This window comes from Solea senegalensis, linkage group LG15, assembly GCF_019176455.1.
Source record: "Solea senegalensis isolate Sse05_10M linkage group LG15, IFAPA_SoseM_1, whole genome shotgun sequence".
In the NCBI taxonomy this organism is placed as follows: Eukaryota; Metazoa; Chordata; class Actinopteri; order Pleuronectiformes; family Soleidae; genus Solea; species Solea senegalensis.
In genome coordinates this window covers 2,489,013-2,507,684 of record NC_058035.1, presented here as the reverse complement: position 1 = coordinate 2,507,684, position 18,672 = coordinate 2,489,013, and the positions used below count along the sequence as shown (strand labels likewise).

The window sequence follows — 18,672 nt, the reverse complement described above, 5'->3', positions numbered from 1 at the left end:
TGATATTGTTTGCTTTCGGTTAGCTTCCATAATTGATGATACATCTTTATGATCTGCTGGTGGTCAGCAACCTAAAACCTTCAAGAGATCCTCTCCTACTTTACTACTGTATAATCAACAGTTGTTTTCTGTGTCTTGAATCATTAGAATCAGTTCATTAAACAGATTTGTAAGAACTACAGCTTTAATGCGTAGAGTGACCATCTTCAGTTGTAAACTCATTGGAACAATTGGAATTTGCAACTTCAGGGGGTGCTCCAATTGAAACTCCCTCATTGTTACTGGGAAATTAGAACTGTTATGACCATATACAGTAGTAAAACACTTCTTTCGGCTTCTCCCTTTAGGGGTCACTACAGCAGATCATCTTGTCTCTCTCTCTTGTGTCCTCCTTCACAACGTCCATGAACCTCCTCTGTGGTCTTCCTCATTTCCTCCTGCCCGGCAGCTCCATCTGCAACACCCTTTGTCCGAAATAATCGCTGCCCCCCCCGTCTGCACGTGACCGAACCATCTCAACGATGCCGCTCTCCCATTATTTCCAAAAACGTTCAGTCTGAGATCCGCCCTCACGTACGATCCATACAAAACCCAGCTGTGTTCTACAGTAACAAAAAAGGGGGGCAGAACATTATAAATTAAAGGGGCTAATCTTTTTCTCCAAATTGAGGCTGTGCCGCTACAGCCAAAGCTTCCAGACTCACCTGCCCCACAAATGACTGAGACGTTTTTTTTTTTTCCCCTTCTGACTACATTTCATTTTCGACAAAAAGGAAGCCGACAGCAATTACACTCAGATGCGCCTCTGTGAGTCTTCAAAGACACGAACAGCTGCGCTATAGATTGCAAATTTGCTGACTGAAAGCTGCCACAATGCCACTCACATGGCCAAATTATTAGGTACACACGTTCAACTCGCAGAATATCTACGGAGTCAATCACACAGTCATGACAACCTGCCGAAGTTCAAACCAAGCAGCAGACAGAGGAGGAGGAGGAGGATAAGTGATTTAAGTGACTTTGAACATGAAGATTTCAGAAACTGCTGATATTTCCATCAACCATCTCTGGGGTTCAAAAAGAGAGAGAAAATATCCCGTAAGTGGCAGAAAATACAGAGAGGCCAAAGGAGAACGTTACAACCGATGTATGGAGAAGACCTTAGGAGGTGCCACTCCTGATAGTATTAGCCGTCCTGTGTACCTAATAAAGTGGCCAGTAACTGTATGATACATACAGTATATGACAGAGGTAATATAAAGGTGTTTGGGGATGCCAGTATTTACCTTTTTGGCCTCAGTTACTCTCCTAATGTTTGAATTTGTATTTACAATGCATTAACTGTAACTTTAATAATGTATATGATTTGTTTTACCCCTGTCTTTAAGAAATCCTACTTTACTTTAATATATGAGGTTAGTCGTAATCAGCGGCAGCCATTTTGAATTGAAGCGGCCTTCCCTCCCCTCTGAGGTTTTTATGTAACCATTTGGACAAGAAAAAAATGGAGGCTAAGCAAACGATCAATAACTAAACCAGGCCTGAAATGAATTGTCTTTTTTCCATATGTATTACCAACAATCTGTCGTCAAGGTCTCAAGGAAAGCGATTTAATTTAGTTTAGATTGTGGATTTTTTTTCCCCTATCACTGTGTGTCTTCTTTTGTGTAGCTCAGTGTGCGAGAAAAGGCTTGAGACTGGACTTCCTTCATAGGAAACCATCAATACCACAAATAAATCTATATCCCAGACGCTTCATTGACAAAACATCCTTTCAATTCCATTTCTATACCTGAGTTATTGATGTAAATAAAAATGAAATGACTTTTTCCCCTTTCTTTTTATGGCTCGCCATGGATTCAAAGCTGCATTTTGTTTGTGCTTGTCCTTGGCAAATCCAGTCTAGTGTGAGTGAGAGGAGCAGTCATTGTCCGGTGTGTTTACCGCCACAGATAAGAGAGCAGAGCAGCACTTAGGAGGGCCTTTTAAAATGGACAGAGCCTTTTCATCCACATCTTTCTTTTATGGCACACTCTAAGCATCATCATCATCATCACCATCCGGGGGCACACACGCTGTATATCAATCCATTCGGCAAGTCCTTTACATAACAAGTCATTGGTGGAAAACGGAATCATTCCACTATGTTTGTCTTTAAAAATACATTTTAAAAAAAATCACTAAAATGTGTTGGATGAAGAAAAAACAAAAATGCTAATTGTTGTGTTAGCCTGACTAAGACTACACTTTTAAACTTTTAAACATGTAAACACGACTGAAATTGTACTAAATCAAATTCCTCAAAGTCGGACTAACACATTCGAGGTGATGCGGTTGCGAGTCGAATTCCTACGACACCTTCAGTTGCATCAGTGTTAGACTTAAAGTGGTTTTCGATACGTGCTAACCCTAAGAAGCTGGTACACAGATAAATAAAAACAACAGCGAAACAAAATCATAAAAATTAAGAACTGAATTCATCAAAGTTTATAGATAGTAGGAAGACTCATACATGCTTACAACTAGCCACAAGCTAAACCAGAATCCTGCCAACCCTGACACCTAGCATAGCAGAGGTGGAACACACCTCAAGTTTTTTGTGCACTGCGACAAAGAAAGTCGTCCAACTGAGCAACATAGTTTAGCTAAAACTGTAGCTTGACTTACATTGACATGAATTTTGTCTCTTTTACTCTTTTAAATATAAAACTTTGGGTTAAATGTAAGGTTAGCTAAAAAACATTCATTATTTTATAACTATGCTAACAGGTGGAAGATAGCACGCGTTCTTAGCTTTGCAGCAGAAATGATGCATTTTTTTATTGCTTTCTACAATAAAGCAAACAAAGACTAAGCGTGTGTGTGTGTGTGTGAAAGAAAAAACCCTTAACCAGGAATTAAACATGTTTTTATGGGGGTTTTTTTTACCACTGGAAATGAGGTATCAGACTTTGACATCACATAATTTAAGTCACATTTGTGGGAAAACTGCCAGCACTTTCCACATTATCCCCTCATTCACCCCCTTCCTTCTCTCCGTCCATCATCCATTTATTCCGTCGCTTGGCAGGAGAGCTGGTATTTCCCCTGAGACGGCATGTCACGCTGCCCACTCACAACATCAAACGGCGCCCGTGCACCTCCATCACTCTTTTCCGCCTTTGCCCGCTGCCTCCTCACATCTCACGACGCTTCAGTTCACTTCAAATCAAAGAGCTGTGCTGCCTCGCTCTATTCTCCTCGCCCTCGTTTCAAAAAATAAAATAAAATAAATAAAATAAAATCCTCCCAGACATGTGGCTTTCAGGGTCATAGAATACTGCTCATTCATGAAAAGAGAAAAAAAAGGATTTTGTGTTTATTCACTCCCACTTCCTCCGCAAATCTAAATACATTTTTAAAAATAAGGGAGGAAGGAACTGAGGATGGATGAATCGATAGATGGATGGAAGGGATAGTGTGAAGGCACGGATGAGTGGACGCACAGACATTTGCAATCAATGTCAAGCCTGAGATGTAAAACGACAAGAAAGCAGTGAGACGAAGGACACAAGGAAAAGATAAGGGGCTGAGTCTGAGGTGGATCTAGCTTCTCCACTAATAGAGTCCAACATGGAACAAGGCTCCTAGGACACTACAGGACATCCAGAGTGTGTTAAATTAGTGTTTAATGAATCCTTTACTATCAAAACTGTGTTGTTTTTTTAGCCTGGATTACTGTGTAATGTTTTTTTAATGAATTTATTTACTTTGACTAAATATTATTTGTTGGTAAGACTAATTTAAAACATAGAATGTTAATCTTAAACTCAAAGCTATAGAGTCAATTTACACATTTATTTCCTTATGCTAAGGCAATCTTTTAAAAATTGGATGTAAGAGTACCATAGGGAGGGTGCATCTAAAACATACAACACAATATTGTGTCAGCAATAAAGCACTGAATAATTTAAGGTCACCACAGTCTGGGGTCTAGTGTCTTCTTAATGTTTTCTTTCGTCCTCTTTTCTCATTTCTCGACACTATATAACACCAACACTGACATTCCTCCAATGCTTTAGAAAAGCAGAGACTGTCCAAAAGCTTGTCTCCCTACATTGAAGTTCTTCTGTACTCCGGCACGACTAGTTATAGTCCATCCATCTTCTACCGCTCTATCCTCTGGTGCCAGGTCGACAGTCCATCACAGGGACACATAGAGACAAACAACCATCCACTCTCACATTCAGACCTACGATTTAGTGTTCAGTCCCCAAATCTGCATGTTTTTGGACAGTGGGAGGAAACCGGAGAACCTGGAGAACATGCAAACTCCATGGAGAACAGCCCTTGTTCCCCTTGTTAATCTTAAATCAGAATTTCCAACTTCTTAGTTTGACGTTTCGACTGAAACACAGTAAACTCAGAGGTGACTTCACTCCTAGTTCTGATGTGAATGGAACACACCATCACAGCGGTGTCTGCAATTTTCTGTACAAGCTCTGAAGAGGCAGAGGGTGATGGGTAATCATGAGACAATGGTTTCTTTGGATGGATTTTTACTCCCATCTTCCCAAAAGACCATCATCTATCGTATGAAACCACCCAGATCCACAAAGGTTTCAAAAAGCCCATATTGTTGTGACGATATTGTGACGGCGTTACCGTCCTGCGTCAAAGGCGAAACACACAAGCTAATTTCCTCTTGACTGAGCTGCAGATATAAAACGTGACAAACGGGCAGTGAAGCCACTTCAGCGATGGTAAACAGGCGACATTAAATCACACTCATACATTCCAGAGATGCACAGAGATCAATAGCTGCTGCCATGTCTCATACGAGCGTGTCAAGCATCCGACTGAATTAGAGGTCGGCTGATTGTCTGTCACTCCACGTCCACTTTTCACTGATGGAGCTTTTATTCAGTGGGTTTTTAGTAGGAGGTAGAGCTGAAATGAATCTACAACTTATTTAGTAGTCGCTGTATTCTCTATCGTGCAAAGATTTACAGGTTCTCCCTTTTGAAATGAGAGAGAATGCAGTGAAGGCGTCATCTGAAAGGTTTCTCATTCACTCTGAATAGATTGGTCAACCACGTGATTGGTTTTCACGTGGTCAGGTCATCACCTATTCCTGAATTTCTGCAAGAGCACTAGTAAGAATTGAACGGGAGGCTATGGTGCCATGTCCTCAAATTCAAGCACTTTTCAAGAGCTTTCAAGGATCAATTCCCCTCAATTTCAAGGACCAAATGTGCTAACACAGCTTAAGACGGGGAGGATAACTTGTAAGAGCCGCTTCATCCACGATGGCGTCCACATTTATTGATTTGCGGCACGCTCTGGACACGTGATTGTCCTTGGGATCTTGGGTCAAAGTCGGTCTTTGTGAATTTTCTTTGGTCTAGGAATTTACGTCATTTGCGCTCTCTTTCTTAACATTATTGTTCTGCACGGAATCTCACGTCAACAAGGGAGAGAGACAGTGGACAGTGTCCACAACACCGCGAGTAATTACGACTCCACGTTTGTCCTGCGTAGGCCTAGTCCATGGACATCAAGCAATGTAGGACATGAAACAGTAGGTGGCATCACAAGGGAGAAATTTACCTAAATGTCAACTTAACTTCTTTCTGGGACAAAATTCAATGACCCATGTCCATATAGGGCTATTTCAAAAGCTTTTAAGGATTTCAAGGACGTGTGGGAACCCTAGATATGTGTGTATGTGTGTGCGTGTGCTTACCCTGTGGTCTTCCTGGAGCCGCTGTCTGCTGCGGACGCTGCGTTTGCTCCTCCTCTTCAAAGAGTCCTGAGGATAAAAGTGGAAGAGCCCGTCTCCGAAGGAAAGCTAGGGTTTAAAAAAACAAAAGCAAGAGAATAAAACAGTGAGAAGAAGAACAAGCTGAGGCAGCAATCAAACTTTACACACACACAAAATACAATAGCTCTTAAATGGAGGAGAGGGAACAGCGGGTCACCGTCCACGAGGGAACAAGGGCACTGATTCCCCCGGCATTCACCGAGGAGCTATTTTAAGGCGCGGGAGAAAAGAAGAGGCCGGAATCAACCGTAATAAATCACAAGGGCAGGGAAATGAGACGCATCATCCAGACTGAGCTCTCCCTGCGGCTCCGGGCACAGATTAAAATCTCCCTTATGCTTTGGTAGCAGCAGGTCAATCCTTAAAAAGACTAAATGTTTTCAGATGTGGCGAGGATGAGGATTACTTTTGTTATCTTCTTTATCTTTAATTCTTTTGTTGTTGTCCAATATAAACAGAAAAGATTAAAATCTTGAATACAGTAAAGGTTCATTTCATATTTTCTCTCTTATTTTATATATTCCACACACGTTAAGGTAATATTTCTTCTTTTTCTTGTGTTTATGTTTATGTTTCATGTTGTTTTCTTAATTATTATTCCTTATTAGTGTATTTGTCTGTTACTATCTTGTGTTTTTAATGTCATTTTGTTAAGGTTTTTAGTCTTAACTTTCTTTTTTATTATTATACTGTTTTATTGAAGTATTAGTATTATATATAGTATATATCAGTATTATATTAGTAGTATTGAATTATAATGTCAGAAGCCGGTGAGAAACATTAGTAAAATACATAATATAGTTAGGGACGTTAAATATAAATTACACAGCAGACTGGCGGAATTTTACTATCTCAACCATTGTTTCCAGACGAAATGAAATGAAAGAGATGAATATTGTGCAGAATTAAAATGTTAACACAACAGAGCATGTTATTTCTTTGTATATGTGTTTGTCTGTTTTGATTCTCTGTGTCCCTCACAAGAGAAGACAATTCAAACAGCACAGACATTGTTAAATGATGCACAGCACCATCAAGACAAATATAGCTGCCGATTACATAACCTGGGAGGCAGCAGAAGACGGAGAGGGGGTGGGGTGGGGTGTTAATGGTGGCAGCGACGGTGGCGGTGGTTGTTGTGGTCGAGTGATCTAGTGCCAACGAGGAAAATGAGCGAGCAATCACAGGAAGGGTTGATGCTGCACAAACCCCGACACGCAGATGTCACAATATGATGAGTTACAGGCGCAGGAAAATGTTTGTTTTCCTCTGTGTGTGTGTGTGTGTGTGTGTGTGTAGAGAAAGACTCCTCATTCAGAGCAGCTCAGACACTCGTCTGTTCACTGCTACGCATCACTGACCAGAGCTGCAGCCAATTTCACCCACACGTTTTATTTTGACATGTGACAACACACACACACACACACAGAGATTATTTCTATTAGTCTGCCATAAATGGCTCGTTGTTACCTCTTGTGACACATTGTAAAGTGTGCCGTGTGTTTGCCTGAGCTAGTTGTTGTCGTCTCAGGTGAAGTGAAATTTAATGTCGCGTCAGCGCCGAACAAAAACCAGAGGCAGAGAGAAATGTGTTTTTAATCACTGAGGCTGCTTAACAATGTGTAATATAGAGCGTCTTATATCCTTTGTTATTTAGCATGACCTATACATTACATTACATGTCATTCAGCAGACGCTTTTATCCAAAGCGACTTACAATGGAATCGAGTACAATCAAACTTGCGCCCCCCTATAGGCCAGGGATCAGCAAGTAAATGTGGTCGAGGGCCAATTCTTTTGTAAGCAATTGAATATTTGGGCCAAAACATGGTTTCTCCATCAGGCAAAGTGTCTTAAAACGTCTTCAGTCAGAAACAAAAACCCACGTTTCTTGATTTAAACTTATTACAAAGACAAACGTGTGTGAGACTCGTCCTTGTACTGTTAATATTTAATGTGCATCATTTCAGTTTTAAGAACTACAGCTTCTGCTTTGAGCCTAACATATGATAATAGTTATTTTACAGACATTTACTCCCCTAACCTAGGTGTCTCCATGACAACAGCAGTGTTTTTATTTTTATTTTTCAAAACAAACTTTTAGTTTAGGCTAACAGTTGCTTCTAGCAGCAGAATCTTATTTGAATAAGTTCATATTTTTTCAGAATAAAAGCTCTGAGCTCTGATCCCGGGCCCAGATACTGATGCAGACGGGCCAGTTTTGGCCCACGTGCCACCAATTGGTGACCACTGCTATAATCGGCAATCTGTTGAACATATATATTATTTTGTTTTTCATGTTCAGCAGCTACATAAACACACCTGAGCAAAAACAAGAAGGTTACTGAACATTTTTAGGCCGCCATCTTGTACCGCCATTTCCGGATTAACTCCAGAATTGAATGTTGTAAAAGAAACGCTGTCGTAGAAATGATCTGTTCAACGGGAACAAAATCAAATCACAATTAACAAATCGTAAAGGCTGCAGTTTAGAATATAACCTTTGAAGCATTTGACCCAGACTTTACCATGTAATCTTATTGACAGATGTTAGATTACAAACAGACTTAATTCACTGACGAGCAGATTTAAAATGTCACATAATCTACTTTCTATTGTAAGGAGGAGAACTTAAAATTGTGAAGTATTTTCGCCATGTTCTGTATTCTTTTATTTGTATTTTTATTGTTATAATGCTATAATGCTTTATCAAGTTTTAAAGACAATGTAGTGAAAATTAAAGCACAAATGAAACTGCAATCACAAGGAAAATTGTAATTCCATATGTTTTTCCACAAAGAAAAATCTGGACCAGAATAGAAATGATAATGTCCTAAACATACACTCGAAGAAATTCATATCTTTTTAAATTCCCCATATTGTGTTGTTGTTCTTTCGTAAACAGTCTTTATTAAACTTCATGGCGATATCGGTCAGAGGGGAATCATTCAGCCCTATAATTTGGACTGAATCCTCAGCTGAATGGACCACAACGAGTCAATGGGGAACCTCCACACTATAGACCCTGCATTTAACTGGTAATGACGTCATCAAATTAGGAACAAGTAATTGAAAAAAAAGCAAAGTCAAAAGTGGAGTGTTGTTAAAAACACTGAGGAAAGCAAAAAACTAACAACACACAAAACATATTATCATTATCATTATTATACGTTTAAATGTGAATATCTGCATTTGCAATGATAATTTATTAAGAAGATAATGGAAAACAAACAAACACGAGACCAGAGTGAGACCAGTGACGTGTGACAGTTTGAACCGACCTTCCGGACACTCTGGAACCCGTGTTGTGCTGCAACTTGGTGTGCCTCATCCTGCGCGTCCTCCTGCAGCTGGACCAGCAGATGGTCCGTGAACAGTCCGTGTGCAGCCTGCGACGCGAGCAGCAGCAGCAGCAGCAGCGGCAGCGGAATCCGCTGCGGCTGCAGAGACACTGGCACAGTAAATCCCGCTCCTGTCCCACGTCCAGGAGCTCCAAGCATCGTGTCTGCCTCGAGTCAACCCGCCTGCCTGCCTGGCTGTCTGCGCGTCGGAGGGAGATGAGTGCGCGGGATGCTCCTCAGAGGAGGAGGAGGAGGAGGAGGAGGAGGAAGAGGGTGTAAAAGGGCTCGAGTTAAAGCTCTTGCAGACGCATCTCCTCACTGGCAGCTGATGTGGGAGTTGGATTTCACCGAAGCGCCGCCGCTCCTGATGTGATGTGATGTGATGTGGACCAAACCTGCATCCTCAGCTTTCTATCCCTCTCTCCTCCTCCTCTTCCTCCTCCTCCTCCTCTTTTCATCTGTAATTCATTTACCTTCCTTGCTCGGGTAGTTTCTGCGCGTGACGTTGTACCAATGGGCTCCGGCGGGTGTGTCTCGTGGTGTCCTCCTCCTCCCCCGCCGGATGAGCTCGGGGACACTTTTCAGCACCTTGGACAGTTCCTCCTCCTCCTCTACCACCATGAGAATTGATGGGACCTTTATTGATTACCTGATTGATTGATTATCTGCCTCTTGTGTGTCATTCAGTCCATATGGGACACACGTGTCTCCTCCTCAGTCTGTTTATCTATTTACACTTTACTATTTACACTTTGCCTAAGAAAGAAGCACCTGCTGCTTCAAAGTTGTGCATCTATAATCATCATCATCATCATCATCGCCGTAGTGAAAAACACAAATTCAAGACTGATGAAAATAAAGACCAGGACAAGACAAAAAAACAAATATGTAATATTTCACCTGAAATTCTTGCATTTTGTTCCACCGGATCCAGAATTTTATTTTATTTAAGTAAAAAAAATGACTCGACTATTTCGTTTTTTATTGTGTTTTATTATGTGGCTGTTACTTTTACCTGTGTTTTATATCTTTTAACTTATTTTGGTTGTGGTGTGAGCTTTTATGTCTTTTATTGTGTATTCTTTGGTTCACTGTGTATCGTGGACTCTTATTACCTTTGTGTGTCTCCTTTGAATGGACATCTCTCTTTGTTATGGCCCAGGCTTGACCGTCCCTGTGCAGTGGAATGTAAGAACAGCCTTTACTGGCGTGTAATGGCTGATTTGGATGTGAACAGCAGGTTGTAGAAGGACGACGTCGTACAAAGGCAGCTCATTAAAGGAAGTCCAGCTCAGCTGCTTCCCCGCTGCCATGAAGGAGGAGACATGAATGGAACACACAGAGGAGCGGCGGCGGCTGCTGAGGACAGCGAGGACAATGATGTGGAGACGAGTTCTTGTGTGAGTGTGATTCCACTGAAGTGCCTCAGGTCAGGTTTAAAGGACAGCGTGTGCTGTTGTTCAGCCTCTACAGTCGTGATGTTGCGGTCGTTAACTGTGACTTTTCAAACTCACTGTCTCAGTACATATACATTTTATTTATACATTATACATACATACATTATACTTAATATACGAATTCAAATCAGTCTGGATGTATTTATTTATTATATATTATTGTATGTATATTGTATGTATTTATTTCAAAGCTGTACAAATGTGTGTGTGTTTAGTAACAGTTGTTAATGACCTTATGTTCCATGCGATTTATGTATGTTAGTTAGTTACGTTGACAGGTAGTCAATTATTTTTTATTAGCCAATCATGTCAGTGTTGTTACTTAGACTACTAACAATCTAACCTAACTAACCAAATATGTGACTGACTAAATCAAAAACTGATTAACCAACTAGTTAACTAACTACATGATTGCTTAACCAAGTAGCCAACAAATAAACAAATTTATTAACCATCTACAAAGCAAACTGACTGAGTGACTGACTGATTGGCTAACCATCTCGTCAACAAGTAACAACAAGTAACAACCAAAGTGATTTAATAACCACCTATGTCACTAACTAACTAACATATATATAACTAAGGAACCAAAAAACACACTGATTCATAAACATCTACTGAAGTAACCTTCTGACTGGCTAACTAACTAACTGATTCATTAACCAAATAGTTAACTAACAAACTATATGATTGGTTAAAAACCAAGTAACCAACAAATACACTGATTAATTAACCAACTAACTAACAGCACTAATGATTAAGCATCTAGTTAACTAAGTAACTAACAAACTAACTGATTCATTAACCCTAATCTACTTAAATAACTCACCGAATGACAGACAAGCTAACTAACTAACGGGTTAACCATGTACAAACTGATTGTCTAACCACCTAGTTAACAAACAGACTGACTAACTAAGTGATCGACTATCGAACTTGTGACCTAACATACCGACTATCCGTCTAATTACCAAACTAAATATAACCTAACAAACTAAACCTTACTGACTAACTAGCTTAGAGTGAAGAGGTTAGTTGTTCACTTTAGTCACTCAGCTCTTCACAAACACGTTGGTCTTTAAACAGACGCTGTTGTTTGTCTGTCTCGTCAGGCGCATGAAGAAGATGATGATCATGAAGAAGACGATGAAGCTTCAGTGGATGTGAATCAGGAGGCGTTTAAACAGGAGAGAGGATGCAGCCTTTGCTCAGGCTAAATAAATAATCTGTGGGCTGGATGATGGCAAGAGTGTGGGAAGAGTCTGCAGGGAGCGTGGAAACGGTGATTAGTAAAGTGGATCCACTTATAGAAAATCCCCCTTCATTATTTTCCAGCCTTCTGTGAGAAGTGATTCTGGTGGTTATGAGTCTCCCTCGTGACCACACGTTTTTGACACGACCGTCTTTGAGTGACGTAACAGAGATGAAACTGTGAACGTTCAGCAGTTCACTCTCTACAGACCTCTGTTTACGTACACATGGAGGAACCAAAGTCATCGCGGCCTGAACCTGGAATACTTTGGTTCACAGGTTATTTAAATCTTTCGAGAATAAAGTCGTAACCTTTCTAGAATAAAGTTGTAATCTTTCAAGAATAAAGTCATAATATTATGAGAATAAAGTCGGAATTTTTCAAGATTAAAGTCGCAATCTTTCTAGAATAAAGTCATAATCTTTCTACAATAAAGTTGTAATCTTTCAAGAATAAAGTAGTAATATTATGAGAATAAAGTCGGAATTTTTCAAGATTAAAGTCGCAATCTTTCAAGCATAAAGTCGTAATCTTTCTACAATAAAGTTGTAATCTTTCAAGAATAAAGTCGTAATATTATGAGAAAAGTGAATTTTTCAAGATTAAAGTCGCAATCTTTCGAGCATAAAGTCGTAATCTTTCCAGAATAAAGTCATAATCTTTCTACAATAAAGTTGTAATCTTTCAAGAATAAAGTCGTAATATTATGTGAATAAAGTCTGAATTGTTCAAGATTAAAGTTGCAATCTTTCAAGCATAAAGTCGTAATCTTTCCAGAATAAAGTCGGAATGTTCTAGAAAAAACACCTGCTTCAGGATAAGGAGTATTTTGTGAAGTTATATTTTGATTTTAGCTTCACAAACAAAGAAATACTTATCTTTACTAATCTTTTTTGCCACATCAGCACCACATTATCATCAGCATCAGGACTTTTCCAGTCTTTTTGGAAGAAAGAATCACACAAACTTGGAGGAAATCATCATGGTCGCCTGCAAGGACAATCTGTGTCAAGCTCCAGTTAACATACGTTTCATCCAAATTTACCAAATCAATATCATCTTTAATGTGACCAAACACAGTCCTCTGCAGTTCACACAATAATATATACACAGTAAATATTCATATCAATCCTTGGTTTGACTGTTTATTTCATGCTACAGTGACTTCTGGAAACCGAATACGTTTCCGTGTGTTGTTTGCGCACAGAGAAATCTTATAGATTAGCTGAGCAGACACGACACCAAATAAATGAAGCTGTTAAAATGCATGGGTGTGTGTCTGCAGCAGTGACGGAGGAGGAGCTGAAAAATATGGATGTTTATTTTTTCATATTTGCCCCAAGGCTGGAGTGGAGGTGTTTCTGCAGGAGAGATTACACCAGTGGCTTCTACATAGATATATATATCTATATATATATATATATATATATATATATATATACATGTATATATGAATATATACATATATATTTATCTATGTATATATATATGCACACACAAGCTGATTGTCAGCAAATAATCCACCAAAACACACAGATCACATAACCACGACAAATAACATCTGCCACCGATGTCACAACCTTGGCTTGAATTGTTCCCTCGCTCTCAGACATGAGAGTATTGTCTGTAACAAAACATACTGGTTCGATGCCTTTTATACGCAGAGTTTATGAAAAGATGACGAGCAAATATCCCATTCATTTACACAATGATGCATTCAAAGTCAGTGGCTGATTGTAGACGTACTTGGAAAATTGGACCAGTGATTATTTATTTATCTATTATTTTATAACGTATTTGTACTGATGATTTTTTATTAAAACTAAGACAATAATGTACAATTCTACCATGTTTTCCATATTCATTAGTTGTTTTCATCTAGTCTATAGAGAAAACCAACAATTTTACGTCACAGCTCACAGGGCTTATTGATCCACTGCTGCATCAATCTTTGAGTTCAAATATGTTATGTTGTGACTTTGGGGTTTGAAATCCGTGATCTGAAGTAGACCCAAGTGACACAAACGTACCAAAAAAAGCAGCAGTCGAACAGATATTTTCTGAACATAGCACACACTTAAGATAGCTCAAGTACATTTCATTAAACAGGTAATTGTGTTTATCTAGCACACGTCTTGCACCGAGGTAATCCATAGTGCTTTAGTTAAAGAAAAAACAAAACTGTTCCAAGTCTCCACGTCTCAGGCTGGTCCCGACGTTGTGTCAGTACAAGCACACGTGAAAAACCCCGAACTATCCCTTTAAGATATTACAGTTTCCTTCTCTATTAGTGTCACAGAAATTACAAGCAGCACAGATGAGAGGCAGCGATAAGAAATCAAAAGCCAAAAAGCCCTTTCTTATCTTTTTTTTTCATCCCACCCTGGAGTTGAGCTCTTTACTCTCCTGCTCCGTCAGAGCTGAGGCTGAACAGAAGGCAGGAGGGGGGGATTGTGGGTACTATACCCACACTGATTGTCGTGTGGATAGTGTCAGGAGCTTCACTCCTGATGGTTTCATTCACTCCCAGTCTCCTCGCTCCTCTCTCTCGACATATATATATATATATATAGAGAGAGAGAGAGAGAGCGAGATCATCAGAAACTGTCTCTGGCTGTGTGAGATAAGATGTCGGCCTTCACAGGTAGACGACCATAAAAGCTGGCAGACAACACCAGCTGACAAGTGATGACATATCATTTCTCCACTAAACTGTTCAGTTTGGTCTCCAACTGTGGTCCTCTGGCCGGGGAAGCAGCAAAAATATTCACCCCGAAAAAGTACTAGAAAGTAATAAAATAAAACTTATGTAATGTGACTTTTAGTCTGAGTCTCTGAGAAGAATGTTAAGACTCTGGCGTTCCAAAGGTAATCTGTTCACGGAGCTGCTCACGTAAGGTCGCTGTGAAAGGAGGATTTAATTGTAGTGTCTTTAAGAGCAACTTGTGCTGTTGTACAGATCTGTTACTTCCACCAGGACGGCTGTAAAAGACAGACAGTGGGAAGACGAGAGACAGAGACAACATGAGTTTATTTTTAGCCTGATGTACAACTGCACCTAAGTCAGTGGAGAAAATCTGCGTTTGGGTACACGACTCATGATCAGTCGCCGCCGATGGGTTTTTACCAAAGGAGACGCGTAAATGTTTTTGCTAGAGATTTGACAATTAACATGTTTTCTACTAAAGCTAAGGAAAAGATTTTTTGCACCTGCGTTGGACAACAGAGTTGGACAGTCGGCATGGCTAGTTGCCACAGAAATCTGTTGCCTTAACTTACGGTCAATTGTCGCTAAGTGGAATTTTTGACTTTTTAAGGTAAAGTTAGCGATTACAACTTTTCTTTTAGTTGTGGTTTCAGTAGTTTGAAGTATGTTTCTGTTCCCTGAGAGATTCAACGCGGCCCTTAAATGAAAAATGTGTTTAGATTTCAGCCACAATAGCAGAGCAACTGCTAACTAGCTGACTGGAAGTAGGGCAGCTAGCTTATTGAAAACCAGGAAGTGACAGTGCATGTAATCATTAAAGACTAAAAACTGTTTTTCTCTTTAATGTTCTTTTCAAAATTGTGTTCTATGACACACTGGCGCTATAGTTAGCATAACACTTCTCAAACACTGTAATATAAAACCTGCCATCACACTTTATCAACATTACTACACTACTGCCTTTGTTTTGCTAGCTAAGATGTCTTTGTCCTGAAAATGTGTCGACGTAAAAACTACGCCATTTTATTTAAAATGCCTAAAGATGAGGAAATGAAGTAGAGAAGAAGAGAAGACTCCTGCTGTGATGCTGCAGTACCACTTACGTACTTATACCTACTGTATTTTTGTACTGTATTTTGATTCAAATGTGACCAAAGTGATGAAAATGACTCTGCATGTTTGGTTTGATACCTGAACGTTTACATTAATATTCTGACACTCACAAACAGCGACGTCTCGTTTACATAATTTGAAAGCTAATTTTTAAACACATTAGCAACTTAGCTAACTAATGTTACTTGGTAAATGTCAAAATTATGGAAAATGGATAGTAACACATTATGGGGATATTTTATTATAATATAATATATATAATATGTTTATTTTTTATCGCTTTACATACACTTAAAATGTGTATATTACACCAGAAAGTTAGCAATAGACTCAGTTAGCTCAATGTTAGCCGGTTAACAGGCATAGTAATGCTGCAATTTCATACTGTTTTTGACACGATTTATGATGATAGTTACGTGTGTTTTATTTCTGTTGACAAGCAGAGAACATATGTATTAGCATTCCCACATTATTTGACCAACATTATTGTGTTGTAACTGAAATTGTTTTCCCTTCTCTGAAATGAAAAACAGCCACATCTTCTCCACAGCCTCCTCCTTCTATAAAACATGAGCTCTACCAATCCGTGCCAAAGCTCTGTCACTATATGGAAGGGTGAAAATTGTGCCATATTATTAATGGTCTAAGGAAACACAATCCACCATCGTCAGAGCCTGTAATGGTGCAGTCCTCCCACAGCTTTGCTCACAAAACAGTGGCGGAGTCACGGCGTGAGAACAACAACACCTGCTTTGTTATTCAAAGCATATTCGCACTATAAATTCAGTTTAATTGGAAAAGAAAAACAACTGTGCGAGCAAAGATTGTGCATAATCACAACAATTACTTCCCCGTGTGTTACTTATCTTCAGGTGAGGATTCTGTGGTGTCTAATGAACCTGTGTCAACCAGGAGGAAATAAAAGCACATGAGAGAGAGAGGACGGAAAAAAAGTCTCGTCTGATATGATTAATTAGCAAAGTCACTCACTGTCTTTAAACAAAATAGCATATTTAACACGCTGCTACCACAAATTGTGACGATATACAGGCACATTTCAAGATTACAGTGTTTTATTATATGTTATGATTACAGTGTTTTATACTTATGTTATGTGATTTAGTCTGACACTTAAGCTCAATTCTGTCATTTTATACATTTTCTCCAGGCTGTGTGGCATCTTCCAAAAGGTCATTGAGGTGATGCTTAGCTGCTAATGAAACATAAAGTGGGTTTTATTTGCACAAAACTGGTATAATTTGTGTACATAAATAAATAAATAAACAATATATGATTAAAAAATGTGAATAAACAAGTAAAAAAATAAGTTATTTCAATCATCCTATTAGAACAGAGGTCTCACATACCCCTCCAATTCATTTCTATTCATATTCATTTTGCCTCTTAAATGCATTTTTATTGTAAGCTATACATGGTTTCATATCATCAAAGGGTTTTTATTTTGAAATTCTGTGAAATATCATCAGGAAAAAAATCTTGCTGCTATTTCACGATGGGAAAACCATGATATCATTTAAGCTCATATTGTCTTACCCTACTGAAAAGTTGCCTTTTGCCCAAAAGGTTTCACTAATGTCCAGCCTTGATGCTCTGTGTCCCCCAGGTCATTTGAGTTTGAGACCCTCCTTTATTAGAGGATCAGTCACAGTGGTGTCCACTCACACTGTATGTGCCATGCTTTGTTGTCTATTTTCCTCTAAATGGGAACTTAATGTGCAAAATCAATATAATGTTCTGTTGAAGAAGAGCTGAAACGATTGAGACAATTACCTCCTCAAGAAAAATATTTACTGACTATAAATCAAATTCTCTCAAAGATTTCATTCAAACTGAGTTCTTTTTGCAACACCAAAGCTCTATTCAGACGGGATTAGTTTAACACTGAGGTGGGGTAAAGTAGTTCCTACCAGAGTTTCAGTAATTATTGGTCCGTCCTAATGTGCCATGTAAGATTACAGCGACTTTTACCTTTGGTAAAAAGGTCTGGAAAAATTACCCCAGGTAATACTAATCCCATTGCGAATAGACCAGCAGTAAATATGTGGGTAAGTGTGAGTGTTTTTGGCAGAAGACAAAAAAAAAACCACTTGTCAGAGGCACCGGACTTCTGATTGCTTTAGGAAATAAACTAAATTCGATAATTTCCCAAAGACAAAATTAAATATGTTTCCTTCCTGGTCAAAGTTAGCTTTTTAGCTTTTGTCAGTGCTATGTGCGATATCAGAAAGCGACATCATACGCACATGACGACAGGAGGTGACAATGGTCGTTGTATGTTGTACAATGACAATAAAGTTCTATCTATCTATCTATGGTGCGTAAATCGGTTGACACCTTCCACTTGTGGTAGTTTTAGCTGATGTAACCCATGTAAAACTAACGGAATAGTGCTTTAGAATGGCCCCCTAGTGGCTTTTCAATATAATCTTAATTCCTGGTTGGCTTCAGGTGGAAACCAGTATGTATGGTGATCGAGCAAATCAGAGTGGTGGGGGTAAATTTAGGGGCAAGGGGGATTTAACTGACGTATGGTTTGACGTTGACATTGTTTGTTTCTAATTTGCATCAGCTAAACAGCACTGTATCACATATTATGCTGTTTTGTAATCAGATAAATGAGTTCACAGTAAATTCTCATCTGGAATTCATATTGTGACATTATGTTGACGTGTCTTGGCTGCAGGGGTTAAATTGCCATTACTCGTGTCGCTCATGCTGACCGCCCTAACATAATCATTATTCCTCTGACTAAGCAGACTCCTGAGCTTTCCACAGCCAGCCCCGCCTCCTGTCACCTGCTTGTGACATCACCAGTGAAGTCAGCCACCTCCAATCTGATGCCTTTGCAATTATCAGCTTCAGCTGCGTGCTCTGGTGTTTGATGATGCACATTTAACATGTGCCATTTCAGAAAACGTCCGATGAGACGGCCTGACCTTTAAGGCACAACGGGAAATAATCACCGTGTCACTGTCGCG

At 39.4% G+C, this 18,672-nt stretch overlaps 1 protein-coding gene across 1 annotated transcript in view; it reads right to left on the bottom strand.

Moving 5' to 3' along the window:
* Nucleotides 1-9,589, bottom strand: part of pcsk2 (proprotein convertase subtilisin/kexin type 2) — a 36,307-nt gene extending 26,718 nt beyond the window's left edge. The window contains exons 1-2 of the mRNA XM_044045826.1: nt 9,085-9,589; nt 5,726-5,830 (exon numbers count right to left, since the gene is read on the bottom strand). Of these exons, the coding sequence (XP_043901761.1) occupies nt 5,726-5,830; nt 9,085-9,303 (324 nt within the window). The 5' untranslated portion in view covers nt 9,304-9,589. The remainder of the gene's footprint in view (nt 1-5,725; nt 5,831-9,084) is intronic.
* Between the last annotated feature and the right edge of the window lie 9,083 nt (nt 9,590-18,672).